The sequence below is a fragment of the Paralichthys olivaceus genome, chromosome 13, assembly GCF_024713975.1.
Source record: "Paralichthys olivaceus isolate ysfri-2021 chromosome 13, ASM2471397v2, whole genome shotgun sequence".
Taxonomy (NCBI): domain Eukaryota; kingdom Metazoa; phylum Chordata; class Actinopteri; order Pleuronectiformes; family Paralichthyidae; genus Paralichthys; species Paralichthys olivaceus.
In genome coordinates this window covers 8,547,563-8,567,816 of record NC_091105.1, presented here as the reverse complement: position 1 = coordinate 8,567,816, position 20,254 = coordinate 8,547,563, and the positions used below count along the sequence as shown (strand labels likewise).

Genomic DNA, 20,254 nt, shown 5'->3' with positions numbered 1-20,254 from the left:
TCTCTGTCCATGTGACATCCATAAAACGAGTTTCCTCTGAGACTCTCAATGATGCGCTACACGACCTCCAGGATGCCAAACTGCTCTATCAGTTGTTAGCAGCCATGTGTTGCGCTGATAATGACGAAAGCGACGACAGCGGACGTCATCGCACGCCATTCAATGCAGTGTAACAATGTGTAAGCAAAAAAAAAAGTGATGTGTTGGCCTTCACTTACCAGCCTCTGCTCGGAAGCCTCTGACCCTGCAGACAGGTGGACGAGTGAAAATACAAACCAGAATTAGAAGTCACAAACCACAAAACATCCATCTGTGAATGTCCCAGAGTGAAACCATAGTCTATGCTTGATTATCTGGGCTGTGGAGAGCAGAGTGAAGACGCAGCCTGCAGAGTTGTTTTTATCAGAGTCAGATGAGGAGAGAAGTGAGTGATGAAAAGAGATAGAGGGCTGAGATGACAGCTGTTTGACGGAGGGACAGCAGGAGGAGGCTCACATGAGAAACATCAAACGTCAAAGACAAGAAGATGCAACACGCCAGAGAAACACACAGCGTGACGTCCATATGTTAAGAATGAGTGAAACTCCAATAGAGCTTGAGGTAAGAACTTCACCGAAGGTAAAAGAACATGCCATGTTGTTATGAAGCCGTGTTTACTGTGTTCACATGGTGACGAGGCCAGTGTGGGTTTTACTTGATGGAAACTGGAGCAGAGACGTCCAAGGAAATTTTATTAGTCAAGTTTGGAGGTTTTTTTGAAGTTGTTGAGTGAGGTCTGCAGAGCTCAAACTGTCGAATATAAGGTTGAGAGCCAAAAGGCAAAGTGAAATTGTTTTAATCAGCATTTTCCAGTAAGTTTGGCACTGACACAAACATGCCACTGATATTCTACTGAACTGAAAAGTCTTATTTTGAACAGTGAGGTAAATGTCAATGCAGATATCTAACATGAAATATCAATCTTATAAATAATGGATGTGTTTGTGGTAGAGGTGACACATCAGTCTCAATGTTTGAGTGATGACCTGTAGATTAATGATCTGTGGCCCTGTGAGGTGGTACCGGATGATTGATTAGAAAAAAGAAGAAAAACAATAGTCAAAATGTTGCTTAAATTTTTTGGCTTTTCTAACAAATCTTTGCTTGAAATAGTGGAGATGTTTATTAAAAGGAAATTTCTCATGAAGCCTGGGAAGGAAAGAACCGTTCACAGCTCATAAATACATAATGGAACTTGTGATGACGGGTCAGAGATAAACACTGAACCATTCTTGTGAACATGATATCTCAAGAACGCTTCGAGGAAATTAAAATTCAATTTTCACTTGGACTCAAGAATGAACCTATTTTAATCTAGTGGGACAAAAGTCAAGCTCCCTTTGACCTCATAAAGCACAGTTTCTGCTTTGTGAACATAAAATCTCATGAACTTCTTAAAAGGAATTTCTTCAAATTTTGCACAAACATTGACTTAGACTCACAGACTAACTGATTGGAATTTGGTGGTCAAGCCTCAATGTTACAGTGGCCTCACAAAAATGTTTTTGTCCTCTTGAACAGGAAATCTCAAATCTGCCCTTGAGGGATTTCTTCAAATGGTCAAAAGTCATGGTGACCTCTTATGACTTTGGAAAACGTATAAATGTATATAAACTGGAACTGCACTGGTTTGTGGATACATACAACCACAGAGCAGTATTTGGTTATTTATTTGAAGAAATTCCATTTACTATACTTTAGATATTCATATTTAAGAAACAGAATCATGGTGTTTTTGTGAACCCGTTTACAATCTGCTTTCACCTGCTCACTTCCAGCTTCAGCTATCAATCCAGGAATCTACACAGCCAGAAGTTGAGAGGGGGGTCCAGCCACCCCCAACCCAGGATCCCCCTGAGACCCAGCTCCAGCCTGAGATACAGCTGTCAGAGTCAGGCCTCGAGCACCAGCCCCAAACAATGTCACTGTGGATGAAACATCGAAGGCTGCTTCTCCTCTTGTGGGGATTTTCCTTATGTGCGGCCTTGTTGGGATTAATTTTCTATATCCGCCAGAATCAAAATAGGAGCAATAATCAGCCAGGCACTGGTAGGCCTCCAGAGACAGTTTAAATTCAGACCTTATTACTGATTGCTTTATCTAACTCTTCTCTCACTCTTTCCTACAGTGTCTCCATGTCTCTCCTCGGCCTGTCAGTTGGCTTCGGCCCGACTGTCCGCTGATCCTTTCACTGAGCCATGTGACTACTTCTTGTTCACGTGTGGATCTGGCAGACTCACACAAGACAGTCGGGGGAGAGACAGAGGACAGGGCATTCCTGGACATCCACAGAACCAGAATGGAAAGTCGGCATGGCCAGAGAGGAGAGGGCAAAGGTCACATAGAGAGGAGAAGATGATGGACAGGAAAACGGTGCTGCTGCAGTATCTCAGGGAGATTTTGGGTAGCAAAGAAAATGTCCTCTCATGTCTTCAACACTGCATAGTGAGTGTGTTACATGTCACTGAGTTGTGTGTTTTTTTTACAGAATCGAATGACAGCGCCAGCAGTTCAGCTGTGCAGAAGGCCAAAAGCTTCTTCCATTCCTGTTTGGACACAAGATCTATAGAGACTGCTGGTGTGGAGCCCTTCCTCACACTCATCCAGAAGGTATGACTCTCATATCCAGTTTTCAAGCAAGGCCCTGGCTGATGATTCCCCAAAACATGTTGTCAGTGTTCCCTCACCGCCTCTGTTCTCATCATTAGGTGACATGGTAAAAAAATTAGGTCAAGAAAAAAAGTCGATATCGATAATTATCAGGATAAATGTCACTTTATTATTTCATTGCAGTTTAAACAAACACTTGATAATCAGCAAAACATTTTGCAAATCTGAAGTAGATCAATTTTGTGTTATACCTCCTCACTGTTCTACACACTTCATGAGCATTACCTCAATATACATTGGACTTTTATTATCATGGTGTTCAGCTTCTCAGGAGACACTCAGAAATTGGAAAACCGTGAGCTTTCAGGTTCGGACTAATGTCTGCACTTAAAGAACTCCACTGGCAAACTGTGATAAGCATTTGTTGCTGTTTGTCTCAGATGGCAGAAGCATTGTTTGTGAGAGACCTGTTATTACGTTGTTTTGTGTATTTTTATATTCAAATATTTCCTCCTCAATCTTCACTTCTCTGTGCAGCTGGGAGGTTGGGCAGTATCAGGCCAGTGGAATAACACTGACTTCAACTCCACCCTGAGTCTGCTGATGAGAGACTACGCCACATTTCCATTCTTCAACCTCTACGTGGGCAAAGACCCCAAAGAAATTGCTCATGGGCGAATCAAAAGATACATACAGGCCAGTGTCTTTTAGGAGAGTTTGTGCATCTATAATGCTGGTGGGAGTAGTCTCTGTGTTGTTACTTAACCAAAGTCTCCTCTTCATCAACAGATCGATCAGCCAGATCTGCTGATCCCGACTGAATGGAACAGCATGAAGCAGAAATCTCAAGTTAAAGCTCAGGTTGTGTTTCAGTGTTTAATGTTCTTCTCCTGTTAGCATGTTGGCTAAACTGTGTTTTGATGCTGGCAAGATAATATTTTTAAACGTCTGAACAGAGAAAGAACAAAAAAAAGACAAAGAGACCAAAAGAGAGAGAGAGAAAACTAGTGACTTCAATTTAATACATGAAACATTCATCCATCCCACTACTAATACAATCCTTAATCAATTCAATTTGATTTGTAAGTTTTATTGGCATGACATTCACGTGTGTTGCCAAAGCATAAATACCATATTGAAGACAATCAAATAGTCATATATTCAATACAAATTTAGAAAAGCAATATTAAAAAACATACAATTATAAAAGGAATAAAGGAAATAGAATAAACAGTAAAGGTCCCTTAAAACATGTAGTCATGCTGTAACTAGAATAGAGTGCTTATCTCCACCAAGGCCCAAAAGGGGAAGACATTTCTGGATCCACCCCATGATCTGGATCTGCACCAATAACGGGTTCTGCCCTGACCCGTGATCCGTCTTGCTGGAGGTGTAACAAATAGACAAATGATGACACTAAGTTGATCATGTTACAAAACATATTTACAGATTTCTGTCTGTGTCGTCCTCCTGCCTCTTTTCCATGCAGACATTACGTCCCTTCGTGGCAACATGTCAGAGGTACCTGGCTTTGTTGGGGGCCCCGCCCAGCAACAGCATGATCCATGTGGGCCTGTTCATGTCTCTGTCCTCTGAGCTCGCCGTGGCCGCGACGCCTCTGCAGTATCGCCTCGCAAAAGGACAGCTCCACCAGCGTATGTCCATCAAAGAGCTGCAGGTAGTGGAGGCCTCGTCTCGTTAAATGCTTACGTCTATAATAACTGTGATGACATTTCTTCATATAAATGCTGCCACAGATTCAGGCGCCTGCTGTTGATTGGTTGGGCTGTCTGCAGGCCGCTTTCCACCCACTGCCCCTCATCGAAGACGATCACATCCTTGTACACAACTTGCCCTATGTGGTGCACATGTCCCCCATCATTGGGAAATGGCTGAACAAGCATGAGCCGAGAAACAGGTGTGCTACTGTATGTGACGTGAGACAACACATGAGCAAACATGCACAGTCATTCCCCTTTGACCCTTTGCTGCTTCATCTGATTCCACCTCTCAGCGGCCCCCTGCAAACGTACATGATCCTGAACCTGCTGCACACGCTGATGCCTGCGCTGGACTCCAGATTCTCTGAGACAGAGAAGAATGTGTCTGTGGGTAACATTGATAAGCAATAACGTTTCAGATTGACTGATTGATTGATTGATTTGTGTGAGTCACGTCTTCTTTGTGGAACTGCTCATCAGACAGCTCCTCGCTGGAGACACTGCGTGCTGGAGACAGAGCGAGGCTTTGACTCGGTTCTCACTCACCTCCTCAGAGAGAGGACGGCGCTCAGAGAGGTGACGAGGGACAGGATTAAATTCAGTCCTGAATTATAAGAGTCATAAGGATGATAGGATTTGTATTAAAGATGTTTATTATTGTTCTACAGGCAGAGGAGATGATTGAGAATATCTTTTCCTCCTTCAAGTCCAAATTACAAGAACTCAAAGGGAAAAATCTGGAGTCTCTGCAGTCTGTTATGACGAAGGTAAAATATGAAGCAAGAATTGATATTGTGCTTCTATTTTCTTACTATGCTCTGTAAATATTCTAGTGTCGGCTATCTGTTTTCTTCCAGATTCAAACCTTGATTCCAAGACTCTGGATTCCAAGTGAGATCTATGGAGATGCTGAGCTTGACCTGCTTTTTTCTACGGTAAATAATTAGTTCAAGAATAATTTTTGAATTACTATCAAGGATTTAGATTCATCAGTGGGTAACAACAGTATAGAAATGGTCAATGTGCCTTTAGAGGTGGTTGAGCTCAGGATTCCACCTATTTTAAAGATCAGGGGCCTCATTCATAACCATCAGTACGCATCTTTGAGACCCAGGCATATTTACGGGACTGATATCTATGAGTGTGGGAAATTTGGTGCTGATCCAAATAAAAAAGATTTAAATGTGTTATATTGGGGGTTAGGCTTTGATTTGGTTCGTCTTTTCATCAACCCATCATTCTGTCTTCATGACCTGCATTGTTTTATTGGCTTTGCTTGCTTGGTTGGCCTTGGTGGAGATATTTCGGTCCCAACTGCTAAGTGCAGTACAGCTGAACACAAAGATCTCCTCTGACTCAACAACCTGTGATTCCAGGTGTCGGTGAGCACTCACAGCTTCTTCTCCAACTATATCCAGCTACTGTCCTTGTGGCAAAAGAGGCGCAGGAAACTCTTGTCTGAGCCGAGCGAGCCGCCCGATGTGTGAGTGTTTTATCAGATTTACCATTTGAGTTGTGAGCATGTGTTGAAGCCTTTCTCATTTCTTTCAGTCTGTCCGTCACACCACTTCTTCTGGGTTCTGAGCTCCTCTTTCCCATGGGAATGTTTGTCCCTCCTCTCTTCCATCCAACCTATCCCAGGTACAGAGTAGACACATGACAGTGTATTATTATCATCATTTATTTAACATTACAATACTCTTTCTATCTTTTCTGTTTCTTAACAGGGCAATGAATTATGGTGTGGCGGGTTTCCTTATCGCCAAAGACATCCTCCACATGCTTCTGCCTGACAGTAAGAGAGGCTCACATTTGTTGTGCCAGTGTTACACACACAGTCATTACTTTATAAATATACTACATTACAGAAATAAAGAACTGCATTCTCTACACTGAACTTATAGATTGTTTACCACAATATCACCCCCATGTGTCTGTTGTGTTGTAGTTTACTCTCAGAGTGAGACGGTGCACGCTGTGGGGGAATGTGTGTGGACTCACTATCTCACTGGGACAGAAAAAGCAAGCAGAGGTGGAGCCTTTTCTCTCTCGTCAGCGCAGCGGCAGGAGGTGTGGGTGCAGTACTCCGCGCTGCAGATAGCGTTGCAGGTGAGGAGCCATCTTCAGGCTTTGCTCTCTCCCTGTAACAAGTAACATTGTGAAGCTCATGCAGCCGCATTATGTCCCCCCCTCGTTCCTCAGGCTTATCATCAGAGTTTACAGAAACATCCGGGGGACACCTCCATCTCAGGTCTCTCACACACTCATCTGTTCCTCTCAGCGTTCTCTCAGGTTTGTACTTTTATCACTGTCTTCAATCTTTCGTTCTCTCAGCTACTGATCTTGTTTCTTTTCATGTCATTTTTTTCCAGGCTAACTGTGACTTTGACCCCTTCCATGAGTTCATGCCCTTGGAGCCCTCCTTCTTGATTAAGATCATTTGTGCCAGATCGCACCTGTGTCCCACAAGCCTTCAGTGTCCCAGTCAAACCCAGCAACACTCATTACAAACCTGCTGAAGAGTTTTTATTGCTCAATATTCACAACAGTTCAACGAAATATTGACGAACAACCCGTGAAACACGTGTTTTTGTACTTGCCTTGACTAAGATGTGTTTGTGTGTACTGTCAATTGAACTGTTTTGTTTTCATTTACATAAAATTCATTAAAAGCAAAACTACAATACAAGAATATTAAAAGACACAATAGAACCATTAAGTTTAATGGAACTGTGCAGGAATCGGTTGCTACAATAGATAATGGTACAAAAACATTGAAAGGGATAATTGGGTACAAATGTAAATGTACAGTATTTCCCACATGAGGGCTCATGTACACCAAACTGAATATATGTCTGTAGTCCACGTGGCCTCACTGGTGAAACAGACATTGGGTGCCGACATGTCCATTCTTAGTCTTAGTGAAATAATTGTCCACATATTCTACTGTCTCATCAGTAGTCCAATAACTGTTGGTCACAGGACGCCCCACACCTCCTCGAAGGCCGAGCACATCTTGGCACAGGTCAGCGCCGCAGACAGCGGGTAGTTACTGATGGACACGGTCTTCTCTGTATAGTCCACCTTCACCTAAAGACAGACACAGGGATCAGCAACACAGATACTTGAAGCCTCGGGCAGTAAATCAGCCGCAGTGTAAAGCCATCTCTCACCGCTCCGTGTGCGAATGCTCCGATCACCACTGCAGCGGGTCCCTCTGGCACCAGAGTCCGGGGGCAGATGGCTTCTCCTGAAGAGAAGGAGGTGGAGATGCGAGGGCAGCCGGGGGGCAGGTGGTCGGACACTGGGTTTTTAATCATCCTCAGGAGCTTCTGTGGACCATCAGCCGCTCTGACACTCAGCTTGTGCAGCAGCTGAACTGAGGTGGGAGAGGACAGAAGAGAGAGACGAGGAACAGATGTGAGAAACGATGACACGGGCATGTAAGAATGTTTCTCCAAACAACGGAGGAGGTAGTTTACCAATAAGGCCACAGAAGCGGGTGAAGGTTCTTGGGATGCGGGTCTGAGGGTTGATCTCTATTAAGGCGTTTTTCTCTGTGTGGATGTAAACCTGCAGCAGACCCGCCCTGTTCAGTGGACTGTCCATCAACATGAGCAGACACTGGTGAGAGATCATTCATGTTATTTATTAAGATATTTATACAGTATCAATGAAAAACAACAATATCTTAAATAAAATTACCTATATTTATATCAGTTAATCATATTTTGATGCAAAGTACATAACTGAACAAATACTTAAATGCTACAGTTCACAGGTTTTTGCCCCTTCCAGTTGCAGTGGTAGGTTCTCAGTACCTGATGTGTGATATCTGGTCTAATGTGTCCTGGATCTCTGCCGCTTTTAACGATCATGTTCTTGTGCTGGTCACAGTTCAACAGCTCAAATGTTTTTCCCACCTGGAGGAAAAAAACGAACACATGTCGACTGTCAAACACTTCACTTGCAAACTAAATGAAACTGTATTGATGAGTGTTGTAGCAGCAGACATGACAACCACACACTGCCGGCGGACTCTTTACCTTCACCGTCTCCAGAGAGGCTCCCTCCAGGATCACCACCAGTCTCCTCTCGGCCATTCGGTCGTGGAGGCTCCGGAGGTGTTTGGCCGGTTTCGGTTCATATTCGTCCAAATGTTCGAGGCCACGCTTCTTGCTAATGGGAACATCCATGTTGCTTTCTCTCCGCGTGACTGTCGCAGGCGGAGTGCGTCAGCGCGGATGTGCGCGTTCACGAGTACATTTAAATATATCGTATATATTAAATTAGAACTTTTTTTTTTTTTTAAATGATTAATAAACAGTTTATGGGCTGGAAAAATAAAGTTAAATCTTGTTTGAAGACTTTTTGTTTCATGCTTTTTTATTTATTTTCTATTTTAAATGTAAATGTTATAGTGGGATTTATTTAATTCGAATGTCAATTTCTAAAAAAGAACATTTCTAAATAATTTTATAAGCTTTTGATTTTAATTTATAAAATCCCCTCAAAGAAGAAGACTGCATCACAAATTCTATTCTAATGTAATAAAACACTAAGAAATCAAACCACCTTTATTTCATTTAATAGTATTTATTCATTAACCTCAAACTTTGATTGTAATTTTCTATGTACAATACTTAAAATTATAGTTAATATTTCCACTGTGATCAAACAAAAACAATTATTAATTACTATGATTATCAATAGTATCACTATTATTAATATAATTTCGATTATTGTTCCGTGCTTAGTATTTTTCTTTTAATAAATATATCGAGAGAAAAAAATGCACCACATTAAAAATAATAATAAACACAAAACGTGTCTCTTAAAAAAGTCCATGCGCGTGATTGTGTCTGTGTCGCCACCATTGTCACGTCACTCCTGTGCGCCGGATGTTCCTCCACAACGTGCTGAAGGAAAATTCACGTGTGAACGTTTTAATCTCTCACTGAACGGACGGGAGTTGGATTGAAAGTCACAGCTCCGCTGGTGAGTTTGTGAATAAATGTCGCTGATGCTCAGAAGATAAAGACTCAGTCAGTGTTATTGTTACTAACTCTCACACGGAGTTAGGTGAAGTGTTGGTCGGTGTGTAAATGCTCTTTAGTTTCTAGCAACGTGAATCTGCCTCTGCAACGTCTCAGTAATAGTCAGGTTGGATTTTATGAAGTGGCTCATAGTGTCTCCAGCCACAGATAAACACATGATACTGGGGAATAGATTCAGTGGCATTCACATTTTAATCTGTCATAATTCTGATAAATCTCCAAATCTCAGTTTGCAAATTTCATCCACATCTTAACTAGACACTCAAATAAACAGTATTTGTTTTGTGTGACATCATCCTAACACTTACAGTTTGTCTCCTGCCATACGTGGCTAATGAGAGGTATTAGGTCATAGTTTTTTTTTTTACAATTCAATCAATTTACAAACACTTTAATCTACCAATTTCCTTAAAGATATTCCCATATTTTAGCCCTAATTTAGCAGAGATTTAACAATGATATTCTATTAAATATACGTTTGAAAATGTGCTCACCACTGAGAGAGCTTTAACACCATGTTTTTGTTGGAACTGGTCAGATTTCTCTAAAACAGATCCCTGCTAACTGCTGCTTTTCAGGGAACCTGTGTAGCTCAGAGTCATGGGTCGGAAGTTGGATCCCACCAACAAGGTGAAAAGAGGACCTGGGAGGAAATCCAGGAAACAACAGGGAGCAGAGAACGAGTTGGCCAAGTTTATAACTGATGGTGAGTATTGTCTATTCTGACAGCTTTTCTATTACACATGTATTCACTGTGGGGATGTAATGGACCGTGAAACATCATCTAAGCTTGTTCACCAAGATATGTTTCTTGTTTGCAGAGGATACTGAACCAAAACGTCTGTCAAGTAGAGGCAGGAAAAGGTACGAGCTTGACTGATTACATAAAATGAAACATCACTCTGTTTGCAAGTTGCTTAACGGTCTTTATTTTCCAGAGCTGCAAAGAGAGTCCAGAATTTGAAAAAGCCTGAAGATGTTGCTGAGGAAAAGACCAAGACAGGTAACATCATTTTCAGTGATTGTTTTCTCTGAACCTTCATCTGTTGTCACAGATAATAGGTTTATAATTGATTTATATAAAAATAACAAAATGTGGAAGCAATAGCTTACCTCCTTCTGTGGGTGTCAGGGTGTAGACAATAAGCACAACGATGATCTAATGCAGTGCTGATTCAAGAAGCTTTAATCAAGCACAACATTTCGTACAAATTATGGCTTCATGATCACAGTTGCTGGATTATCAAAATATGGATGGTGCCTAAAAATGCAATTTATAAGGGAAAAGAAATTCTCAACAAGACAGAAAAATTGTCAAATAGATATTTAATGTATGTTTTTATCTCTTGTATTGTTTCCCTGCCTCTCTCTAAAGGATTCACTGATGAGAACAGTAAATGGTTGAAACCATCAACAAGGAAGCGCAAGATGGATGAAGCTGAAAGCGAGGACGACAGTGATGAACACTGGGAGGATGAGGAGGATGAAGAAGAAGAGGAGAAGGTGGAGCAGCAACAGATGAAGAAAGGAGGAAAAGACCAAGGAAAGAAAGGTGCAAAATCCCAAATTAAACCAGTGGAGGAGGAAAAGGAGGATGATGATGCTGAGGAGGATGATGATGATGCTGAAGATGATGATGATGACGACGACGATGAAGAAATGGTTGATGACTATGGAACTCTTGATGACGGCAGTGGAGAAGCAGCAGAAGAAGAAAGCGATGGAGAGGAGGTATGTGAAACCACCACCGCAGTTTACAGATACAATCCCTGGTTTTGTTATAGAAGCTCCAGATTAATGTAGATAAGTCATCATATAAAGTATGAGGAGCGTTTATGTGGTTAATGTATAATTATTTTGATTTTGTGATGAATTGTGTCCTTTGCTGTTGTTTCACATTTAGCTCCTTCCTATCGAGCGTGCAGCAAAGAAAGACAAAAAGCTGAAGGAAACCTTGGCACTAGAGAGTGACGAAGATGATGATGATGAGGAAGATGACGACAAAGACGATGTAGCGGAAGAGAAATCAGATGAAGACATGGATGAGGAAGACACAGTCCAAGCCAACATGGATGAAATGGATAAATTTAGGCTTCCTGGAGCAGAGGAGAGTGAGAAGGAAGGTGAGTGGTCAACATTTGTTTTCCAGTAAGATTCAGAATCACAAAAACTCTTTCAAACACTTAAAGCTTCTGTCTTTGTTTTTAAGGCGTCTTCCTGTCTGTGGACCTGAAAGAAATTCATCAGAGAATAAAAGACAACATCGACGTCCTTTGTAATTTCTCAACAAAGCGCGAGGAGGGGAAAGACAGAACAGAGTACATCTCTCTGCTGAAGAAAGATCTCTGCACCTACTACAGCTACAACGACTTCCTCATTGAGAAATTGATCGACCTCTTCCCTCTCTCAGAGGTGTGTGTTCTCCTGTGGGACAGAGGAAAGCGTTTCCTCACAAATTCAGAAGTTCTTATTGCGATTACATCAGTTGATGTGTTGTACTAGTTTCTCCATAAATCTTTTTATTTTTCCTGTTGACAGCTGGTTGATTTCCTTGAGGCCAATGAAATTCATAGACCCGTCACTATCCGGACAAACACACTGAAAACAAGGAGGCGAGACCTTGCACAGGTAACGGTTCCCATTACAGTGTTTCAGGATTATTGGGGTTTTTTGTTGGTCAACTCACTAAAAAGCTCAAATTATGTCCTCAAGTTTATTATAAGATTTAATCAAACGATTTGTCCAAGGGGAAGTATCATTAAAGTTTGGCTCTAAAACAGTCGCAGAACAAAAATTGCTCTGTATAGGATTTTCTGAAAAATAAAAGTGGGAGCATTTGATTCAGACCTTGGATTGTATATAAAGATAAATTACGTGACTGCTTTCAAATGCTTCCTTGAAGTGTTCACATGCCCAACATGGTGTTTTTCTTTTTAAGGCCCTGATCAACAGAGGAGTGAACCTGGATCCACTGGGGAAATGGTCTAAAGTGGGTCTGGTGATCTATGACTCCTCAGTACCTGTCGGTGAGTTTCAGTACATTCTTATCAAAGATCAGACTTGATTGGAGAATATCTGAGACCCAACTGTGGCGTCACAAGCTTTAACTGTAAACCTTTTATTTTTTAAACAGGTGCGACACCAGAGTACCTGTCTGGTCAGTACATGCTGCAAGGAGCGTCCAGTTTTCTGCCGGTCATGGCTCTTTCTCCACAGGAGGGAGAGTTAGTGTTGGACATGAGTTCAGCTCCGGGGGGCAAGACCACCTATATTGGTAAGAATTTGACTGGATTTATTTATTTAATTTTAAAATAGTTGCAGATTAAATTTGTGTTGATCGATTACTTAGCAAAAACTATTATTTTCAGCATAAAGAAAATAATGACATCAATGTGAACGTTTCACCTTTAGCTCAGCTGATGAGAAACACTGGGGTGATCGTGGCTAATGATGCTAACGCTGATCGATTGAAGAGCGTGGTTGGAAACATCCACCGTCTGGGCGTCACCAACACTGTGGTCTGCAACTACGATGGCCGGCGGTTCCCAAAGGTAACAACCACACATCCACAGAAAAAGATTATCTCCATGGTTCACTACGTTTACTCTAGGGTTTTATTAACTGGACTGACTTGTTTTTTGCGGACAGGTGATGGGTGGGTTTGACAGAGTGCTGCTCGACGCTCCGTGCTCAGGCACAGGAGTCATCGCTAAAGATCCAGCTGTGAAGACCAGCAAGGTAAACCACCTTTTACATGTTCACCTGTGAAGATGCATACTTTGGATTTTAAGTTTAACTTTTAATACTTGGTACCTGTGATCCTCCTCCTGACAGGATGAGGCAGACATCCAGCGCTCTGCTCACCTGCAGAAAGAGCTGATCCTTTCTGCCATAGACTCTGTCAATGCTGCATCACCCTCAGGAGGATATGTGGTCTACTGTACATGTTCAATAATGGTAAGTGGGAATTAAAAAAAAAAAAAAATTCTGCTTTGCATTCAATTATTATGAGTATGTTGCAGATAATGTGGCAGGAAGGTTTGGACCTTGATTGAAATGTGTTCCTCTAGGTGGAGGAGAATGAATGGGTGGTGGACTACGCTCTGAAGAAAAGAAACGTCAAATTAGTTCCCACAGGACTTGACTTTGGCAAGGAAGGTTTCACCAGGTAAATGAGATCATCAATGTTTGTGGGTTTTTACCAGGTTTGTAAGTTACTGACAAGAAAATACTTTGATATTCAACACAACATTTATTATTCTATTCTTTAAGGTTCAGAGAACGAAGATTCCACCCGTCTCTGCGACTCACTCGGCGATTTTATCCTCATTCCCACAATATGGACGGGTTTTTTGTGGCCAAGCTGAAGAAGTTCTCCAACGTGGTTCCAACCGAGCCAGCAGGGAAAGGTAACGTGATTTTGTTGTGTCCACATCAATGATTGTACGTTTTTGTTTTAAACCCATCTCTGTCCACACAAGAGTTTTAGCCTTGTATCAGTAATAACACCCATCAGCAGATCTTCTACTCTGTTGCTGTTTACGTACTTACGGCAAATAAGAAATAACAAGGAATAAGAAACAACAAGCAAGGTTTTCTTTTCTTGGACCGACGATGAGGTGGAACTGTTGCGGTTAGTGTTAACAGCGTTTGCCATCAGCGCTTGTAAAGGAGCTAATACCGTTTCCAAATGTCTCAGTTTTAGGGTCACGAAAACTCAGCAGGCGTAATTGTAGCAACAGTGATTCAAGGCTTTTTTTATACTAAAGCAAAGTATGGTTATGGCTTCTGTGGACCAAACTGATTTATTCATGATATTCCTTGTTTATCATAAACTAACCCTCTGTATCTGTTACTTATACAGAAGGAGAGAATTCAGAGGCTTCTGAGTCGACAGCAGTTGCAGAATCTCCTCAGACTAAACCATCCAAAACCGACAAGACCAACAAGGCTGTCCCTGGAAAAGCAGGCGTCCTAAAGGGAAAAGCCCAAACCAACGGAACACCAGGCCAGCCGAAAGGCAAAAAGGACTTACCCACCGGACCAAAAAAGGCAAAGATCGCCAAGATGGATGTAGAGACTGTGAAAGGGTCAGAGGCCAAGAAGCCTGCAGCGAAGAAAACTGAGCAGACTAAAGCATCTAAGGGCAACAAAAAACAAGGGGGGAAATTTGAGAAAAAACAGGGCAAGAAAAAATCCCCCATGAAGGCCAAGAAGAGAATGGGAAAGAATAAATTCAGAAAGTTGAAGCGCATGTTGGAAAAACAAGAGTGAGTGACATTGTAAACAGTGTGTTGAAGTGTAATGTGAGAGCTTTGAACAGCTCTGTTCCAGACCCTCCTCTCTTCAGCCTGGGGTACATAAGTGTCAAACATAATTGTAACATGACCATGTACAGACGGATTTGGCTGGTCAACGATGATCTGTTCTCATATGAGTTTCATCTTTTCCCCTTTTTTTTTATTTGTATTACAGAATATTCATCGTGTTTGTTGATTTAAATGCAAGTTGAGACGACTTCTAGAAATCTGTGAGACAAAATAAATTTTAAGATATTTTTCTCAGCACTTGTTTGATTCATCATTTATCAGTTGGAGGTTTTGTCTTATTGGTTCCTCTGTAGTGTTGTCATCACACACCGTCTAACAGGCGCCATCCGACAATCTCTATCACCTCCATAAAGAAGGTTGTGGTTTTGTCTGCGTTTGTTTGATATTTTCTTTGCAGGACTATAAAAAAGATGCCCAGCTGATTTCCATGAGGAGGAGGGAAAGACCTGAAAAGCCAATACAAATTTGGTTGGGGACCAGATCATGGACAGATTCTAGATTTGTTTTCAATGTAATTTATGTGACATTTTTGTTGGTTTTTCAAACAATAATAAAAAAAAAGTATCTGGGTGAAAACAAAATCTGTCTTTTTTTGGAGACTGATATTTATGACTGTTTAATCTGGTGTAGATCTGAATAAAAATCTGTATCTAGTGAATTTAAATGTGGTTTCACAATGCTATCACAACTCAGACTAGTCACAGTCATAATGTCAATGGGAAAATTCATAATTTAAGATATTCAGGATGTATTTGATATAGCTAATAAATACATATATTGAACCCTATTAACATATTTTTACTTTATATATATATATATTAAAGTTTTGATCTGTATATGTACTGCAGAGCCAGTATCTCTTCTAGTATTGAATAGATCTATAATGCATTTAAAAATAATAAAATAATAAAATAGTTTGGATTGTAAAGTTTTTATAGAGACAGTCGGATCAGCCAATCACGTCGCTCCATCCCGGACAGGAAGCTGCGGTGTTTACATTTTCCAAGATGGCGGCGGGGATGTATTTGGAGCATTATTTGGACAGTAAGCGCTTTTATCGTGATTTAAACACGCTAGAAACACGTTTCCACCCTCATACTTGCCCTACGTGCTGTGTGTCGTCCAGTGTTGTTGCTCTTTGTCAACCCGCCAGTGTGTGAAAAAACGCTGTGACCGTTTCCTCGCGGTCGGCGCGCTGAGGCTCAGTCTATTTGCTGGAATAACGCGTCGCACTGTAGCTAAGAAAGGATGCTGTCTGCCGCCGAGCAGCACACACACAAACACACACACACACACATTGTACTCACTATTTCCACTTAGTATTAGTTATTTGCTCGAGCACATTTGTGTGTGTGGCCTGTGTCCACTGCCGTTACCGACCGGCTAGTTTAAAAGCTAAGGTTAACAGCAACCTAATCTCCAGTTCGCACATGAAATGTACCCATCCTGTTTCCACAGTTGTTTCACGTTGATCTCTGTGAAACCGGGATTGATCACTGCTTTTGTTCTCTTTCACTCCTCCAGGCATAGAGAACCTCCCGTTTGAGCTGCAGAGAAACTTCAATCTGATGAGGGATCTAGATCAACGCACAGAGGGTGAGACAAAGAAATACGTGTGGATATCGAACCACAAACAGCAAAACACAAGTTCTCTGCCCCACAGTTAGAAATCAACCCTGTTACCTTCACGTCTATGTCCAATTTTATAAAAATGATGGTCAATTAATTCCTAACAGGGGGGTCAGGGTCCTTCAGAGGATCCCAAGTTAAGTCTGAGTCACAAGATGAATAAACGGATATGAAAGTGTTTGTGCAAAATATTCAATATATTTGAATACTTTTCTTTTCCTCAGTGGTAACTCTGCCTTGAACATCACAGTGTCTTCTGTATAACAATCAAAAACAACTAATACATCCATTCACCACATGATCATCTACAAGGGCTGTTATGGACAGAGGGATGATGGCGTGTTTGAAACTTATATTTGTGTGATGAGGGGTCATAAGTAAACATTAGATATTTTCAAGCCAAATAGTTTGGGAACTCCTGAACAGTAGTAAACTGGTACATTACACATCCCAATGATTTGTAAACATTACTCACAATTTACCTCTGTCAGTTTAGCATGATAAGTTGTTAGTGATGTTGAAATTCACAAAATGATTTGCCAGTTATCCCTATTTCCTTTAATGCCCAACATGTGCTATTTATAGGCATAAATGAAATGATCATCCATGCTTGTTAAACAAAGAAAGAACAGTTCCATTTATTTTAAAACATATTGTCCCTTTAATGATCTTAAAGTAAGTAATTAAGTAAATAGTGTGTTTAATACAGCACCTTTCACAGAACAGAGTCACAAAGTGCTTCACAAGAGAAAAAAGCTGTTAAAAATAAAATTAGAGCCAAAGATGATGTTAAAATGGGCGTGATTTGAGCCACACTGTTGGATCCAGGGCCGACTTGCTGGGGCAGGTAAAAAGAGAATAGCAATGAGCTACCCAGGACATGAATAGTTGATAGTGTTAATTGTCAACAGTGATATCACATTTCTATGTGGTTTTTGAAGTTTTACTCCTTGTGTCTTTTTAGATCTAAAAGGACAGATAGACTCTCTGGCTAAGGAATACACAGCCAATGCTCGGACTCTTTCCTCTGAGCAAAAGCTGTCCATATTGAGGCAGATTCAGCAGTCTTACAGTAAATGCAAGGAGTTCGGAGATGATAAGGTGCAACTGGCCATGCAGACCTATGAAATGGTTAGTATCCTCACAGATTAACTGTTTCAGGCACATTTGTCGGTAATGCAAGTAGAATAATAACCAGGGCAATATGGATGTAAATGATGTATGCACTACAATCAGTCTGCTGAAGTTGTGTATGTTTCAGGTTGACAAGCACATCAGACGTCTTGACACAGACCTGGCGCGGTTTGAAGCTGACCTGAAGGAAAAGCAGATTGAGAGCACAGACTATGATTCCACCTCCAGTAAGGGGAAAAAAGGTGCTTATGCATTTTGATTATGTCCTTTTTGTAATGATAGCATGGGACATGTTTTAAATCCATTCTCTGTTGTTTGTGTACTTTGAAGTTTGTGTCAATCCAGGTGACTCGAGACAGAAGGAAAAGAAGATGGCTAAAACACGGTCTAAAGTGAAGAGTTCAGATGAAGATAGCAGTCCCAAGACTGCACAGAAGAAAGTCAAACTCCTTCAGCCGTACGTTGTGTTTGTCTTCAAAGTTAATAATCCTTCGTTAGCTTTATGATTGTTTTCTAATTGAAATATTTTCGGCCCATCAGAGGGGAATTCAACAACCCTTCCGCCAACTTCGGGAATGTGCATCCATCTGATGTGCTGGACATGCCGGTGGACCCCAATGAACCCACCTACTGTCTGTGCCATCAGGTCTCTTATGGCGAGATGATTGGCTGTGACAACACTGATGTGAGTTTTCATTTTGTCTCAGTTCACATGTGTAATTTCCCCAAATCTCTGATTCTCATGTTTCTGTGTTAAACAGGTATTTCTTCATGTGAAGAATTTGATTTGAGAATTTTAAGTACAAATAAATGCTAATGGACACTGACATTAGTCTTCATTTTTACAAATTTTCCCTCTGGGACAATAAAGTCTTGTCTTTTAATCAATTATAATTACAATGATCATCATAATACATTTTATATGCAGTATTGTGCCTTGAGGATTCTATGTCAGTTTTTTTTTCCTTCTTCTGGTCAGATGCATCGCTTAGAAGTCTGTAATTATGTTTTATTTGATTGAAATTTAAAATATTCCCAATAATATTATCCATCAGTAAAATAAAGGAAAATAATTTCACAAAAGAAACATCTAACAGACAGAAATTATATTACTTAATTCCATGTGACCTTCAACCACCACATTCAAAGATACAATTTATTACAGTAAACAGAATTTGTAGTCATTTGAAATGTCAGTAATCACTAATTGTACATAAAGTTCTGCTCCTCTTCCTCAGTGGATAAGGTCACAAATGACATAGAAAAAAATAAACACTGCACATATTGTGATGTTTCCCTGTGAAAAGATTGATTTTGATCAAGTGTTTTGTTTTGTCTCTCCAGTTTGCCCCATTTGCAGAACACGTAACAGTGCTTTGTCTGTTTTTTTCTTTTCTCCAGTGCTCCATTGAATGGTTCCATTTTGCATGTGTGGGCCTGACAACCAAACCAAGAGGAAAATGGTACGAGCCTAAACTAAAACTGCAATGTATTGTCTCTTGTCAATGTGTGAATTGCTGCTCATTTAAGCCAATCACCCTAACTACTTATGCATGTTTTTTCATTCATGTTATGCAGGTATTGTCCAAGATGCTCCCAAGACAGAAAGAGAAAATAAAAACACCTCGCTGTCCTGAAACAAAGGTGTGGACACGAATCAGATGGAAATTGAGAAGAGCATTTCTTCATTAGTTACTCAGACTTTTTCTTTCTCATATTCTTTAACATTTGGTGCTTACAGTGTGTAATTTGCCTTGGTCGGATGCAGTTTGTGAAGGAGCCAAGTGGTTACAATGATATTTAAATATTTTTTTGTAACTGTTTAAAACTATTTGGATATTTTTTGTGTTACTTTTGGTGCTCTTATTGTGTATTTTATTTTTTACATTTTCTTTTATGAGTGAAAAATGAACACTACAGAAACCCCTAATGGTTTAACAGTTTCCATGATACTCTATTCTGTATTTACATGTATGACTACAAAATTTAGGGAATTTTCCCTGAGAATGGTTTGGCAGCCTTTTTTTTGCTTTGTTGTAAAGTTAGTTTTTTATGCTTAGGCTTGGGAAAGTAGTATTACTTTTTGAAGTGTAACAAGCGGACAAAGGAAGATGAAGACAAATGCTGCATCAAGACAGTATTAGTCATCTGTTGTAGTGAGTTTAACCATTTCATTTCTAACATTTGATTGAGTGCCGTATAGAAAGAAACATATTTCGTGAAAAGTATTGTCATTTGTAGCTGAAACATTGGTACAGGGCCGAGAGGTTGATTGTGTTCTCAATCATTTGAATACAGCTACTACCTCAAAAAAACCTGCCTGTGTCTTCCTGTGTGTCTGTTGTTTCATCACGCTGCATTTAGTTTTTCATCTGGCTCATCCAAGTGCTACAAACAGGTCGACTGGACTTGGTTGGGTTTCTTGAAGACGTTTCCCTGATCATACAAGAGGTTTCTTCAGTACTAACTGATGGAGTCCCAGTTTGTAGGCTCGTTAGGAGTCGTTGAGGTTACCTGAGAGGCTGGACCCACCCATCTTTGACAGATGGTTTGAAAGAGGAGTGAATGAGGCCATCTGAGTAGAGGAGGAGGTTGAAGACGCCTCCTATCAGCCACATACAATACAGTCTCCACTTTTACTACAATTCACACCTTAGGACACATGACTCTCAGGGGGCGGGTGGGTCAACGACTCCCAACGACGGAGTGGGTCCAGCCTCTCAGACTCCTAACG

The 20,254-nt window shown here is 40.8% G+C and overlaps 4 protein-coding genes across 4 annotated transcripts; 3 read left to right on the top strand and 1 right to left on the bottom strand.

Annotated features, from left to right (window-relative positions):
- Positions 1-304: 304 nt before the first annotated feature.
- Positions 305-7,095, top strand: kel (Kell metallo-endopeptidase (Kell blood group)). Its single transcript, XM_020092956.2, has 18 exons — positions 305-600; positions 1,818-2,088; positions 2,168-2,443; positions 2,528-2,649; positions 3,187-3,345; positions 3,439-3,510; positions 4,139-4,327; positions 4,407-4,567; positions 4,664-4,757; positions 4,851-4,946; positions 5,039-5,137; positions 5,228-5,305; positions 5,747-5,853; positions 5,922-6,011; positions 6,098-6,165; positions 6,319-6,479; positions 6,573-6,662; positions 6,743-7,095. Exons 1-18 carry the CDS (start codon positions 496-498, stop codon positions 6,887-6,889), a joined length of 2,385 nt encoding a protein of 794 aa, XP_019948515.2. The 5' UTR covers positions 305-495; the 3' UTR covers positions 6,890-7,095.
- Positions 6,880-8,620, bottom strand: emg1 (EMG1 N1-specific pseudouridine methyltransferase). The gene is made up of 5 exons (XM_020093110.2): positions 8,417-8,620; positions 8,192-8,293; positions 7,853-7,994; positions 7,544-7,749; positions 6,880-7,460 (listed from the first exon to the last, which is right to left on the bottom strand). Exons 1-5 carry the CDS (start codon positions 8,564-8,566, stop codon positions 7,347-7,349), a joined length of 714 nt encoding a protein of 237 aa, XP_019948669.1. The 5' UTR covers positions 8,567-8,620; the 3' UTR covers positions 6,880-7,346.
- A 613-nt stretch (positions 8,621-9,233) lies between these two features.
- On the top strand, positions 9,234-14,991 carry nop2 (NOP2 nucleolar protein homolog (yeast)). Its single transcript, XM_020092960.2, has 16 exons — positions 9,234-9,368; positions 10,006-10,133; positions 10,249-10,291; positions 10,366-10,430; positions 10,803-11,158; positions 11,331-11,550; positions 11,637-11,839; positions 11,966-12,055; positions 12,366-12,453; positions 12,561-12,701; positions 12,839-12,978; positions 13,076-13,165; positions 13,262-13,384; positions 13,498-13,595; positions 13,700-13,836; positions 14,292-14,991. The coding sequence occupies exons 2-16, from the start codon at positions 10,028-10,030 to the stop codon at positions 14,699-14,701; spliced, it is 2,310 nt and encodes a 769-aa protein (XP_019948519.2). The 5' UTR covers positions 9,234-9,368; positions 10,006-10,027; the 3' UTR covers positions 14,702-14,991.
- Positions 14,992-15,711: 720 nt separating this feature from the next.
- Positions 15,712-19,141, top strand: ing4 (inhibitor of growth family, member 4). Its single transcript, XM_020093104.2, has 8 exons — positions 15,712-15,801; positions 16,282-16,353; positions 17,351-17,517; positions 17,648-17,762; positions 17,851-17,977; positions 18,061-18,205; positions 18,922-18,983; positions 19,099-19,141. The coding sequence occupies exons 1-8, from the start codon at positions 15,765-15,767 to the stop codon at positions 19,136-19,138; spliced, it is 765 nt and encodes a 254-aa protein (XP_019948663.1). The 5' UTR covers positions 15,712-15,764; the 3' UTR covers positions 19,139-19,141.
- Positions 19,142-20,254: the final 1,113 nt, after the last annotated feature.

What these genes read in the sequence shown, in the direction of transcription:
- kel (XM_020092956.2), top strand. Translation starts at nt 496, where the DNA reads ATGAGAAACATCAAACGTCAAAGACAAGAAGATGCAACACGCCAGAGA. An exon ending in CAATAATCAGCCAGGCACTG is followed by an intron (nt 2,089 to 2,167) that starts GTAGGCCTCCAG and finishes TCTTTCCTACAG; the next exon opens with TGTCTCCATGTCTCTCCTCG. An exon ending in AGACAGAGAAGAATGTGTCT is followed by an intron (nt 4,758 to 4,850) that starts GTGGGTAACATT and finishes ACTGCTCATCAG; the next exon opens with ACAGCTCCTCGCTGGAGACA.
- ing4 (XM_020093104.2), top strand. Translation starts at nt 15,765, where the DNA reads ATGGCGGCGGGGATGTATTTGGAGCATTATTTGGACA. An exon ending in AAAGTCAAACTCCTTCAGCC is followed by an intron (nt 17,978 to 18,060) that starts GTACGTTGTGTT and finishes TCGGCCCATCAG; the next exon opens with AGGGGAATTCAACAACCCTT. An exon ending in TTGGCTGTGACAACACTGAT is followed by an intron (nt 18,206 to 18,921) that starts GTGAGTTTTCAT and finishes TCTTTTCTCCAG; the next exon opens with TGCTCCATTGAATGGTTCCA.
- nop2 (XM_020092960.2), top strand. Translation starts at nt 10,028, where the DNA reads ATGGGTCGGAAGTTGGATCCCACCAACAAGGTGAAAAGAGGACCTGGG. An exon ending in GGCCAAGTTTATAACTGATG is followed by an intron (nt 10,134 to 10,248) that starts GTGAGTATTGTC and finishes TCTTGTTTGCAG; the next exon opens with AGGATACTGAACCAAAACGT. An exon ending in ACCTCTTCCCTCTCTCAGAG is followed by an intron (nt 11,840 to 11,965) that starts GTGTGTGTTCTC and finishes TCCTGTTGACAG; the next exon opens with CTGGTTGATTTCCTTGAGGC.
- emg1 (XM_020093110.2), bottom strand. Translation starts at nt 8,566, where the DNA reads ATGGATGTTCCCATTAGCAAGAAGCGTGGCCTCGAACATTTGGACGAA. An exon ending in CCTCTCTGGAGACGGTGAAG is followed by an intron (nt 8,294 to 8,416) that starts GTAAAGAGTCCG and finishes TTTTTCCTCCAG; the next exon opens with GTGGGAAAAACATTTGAGCT. An exon ending in GACCAGATATCACACATCAG is followed by an intron (nt 7,995 to 8,191) that starts GTACTGAGAACC and finishes ATCTCTCACCAG; the next exon opens with TGTCTGCTCATGTTGATGGA.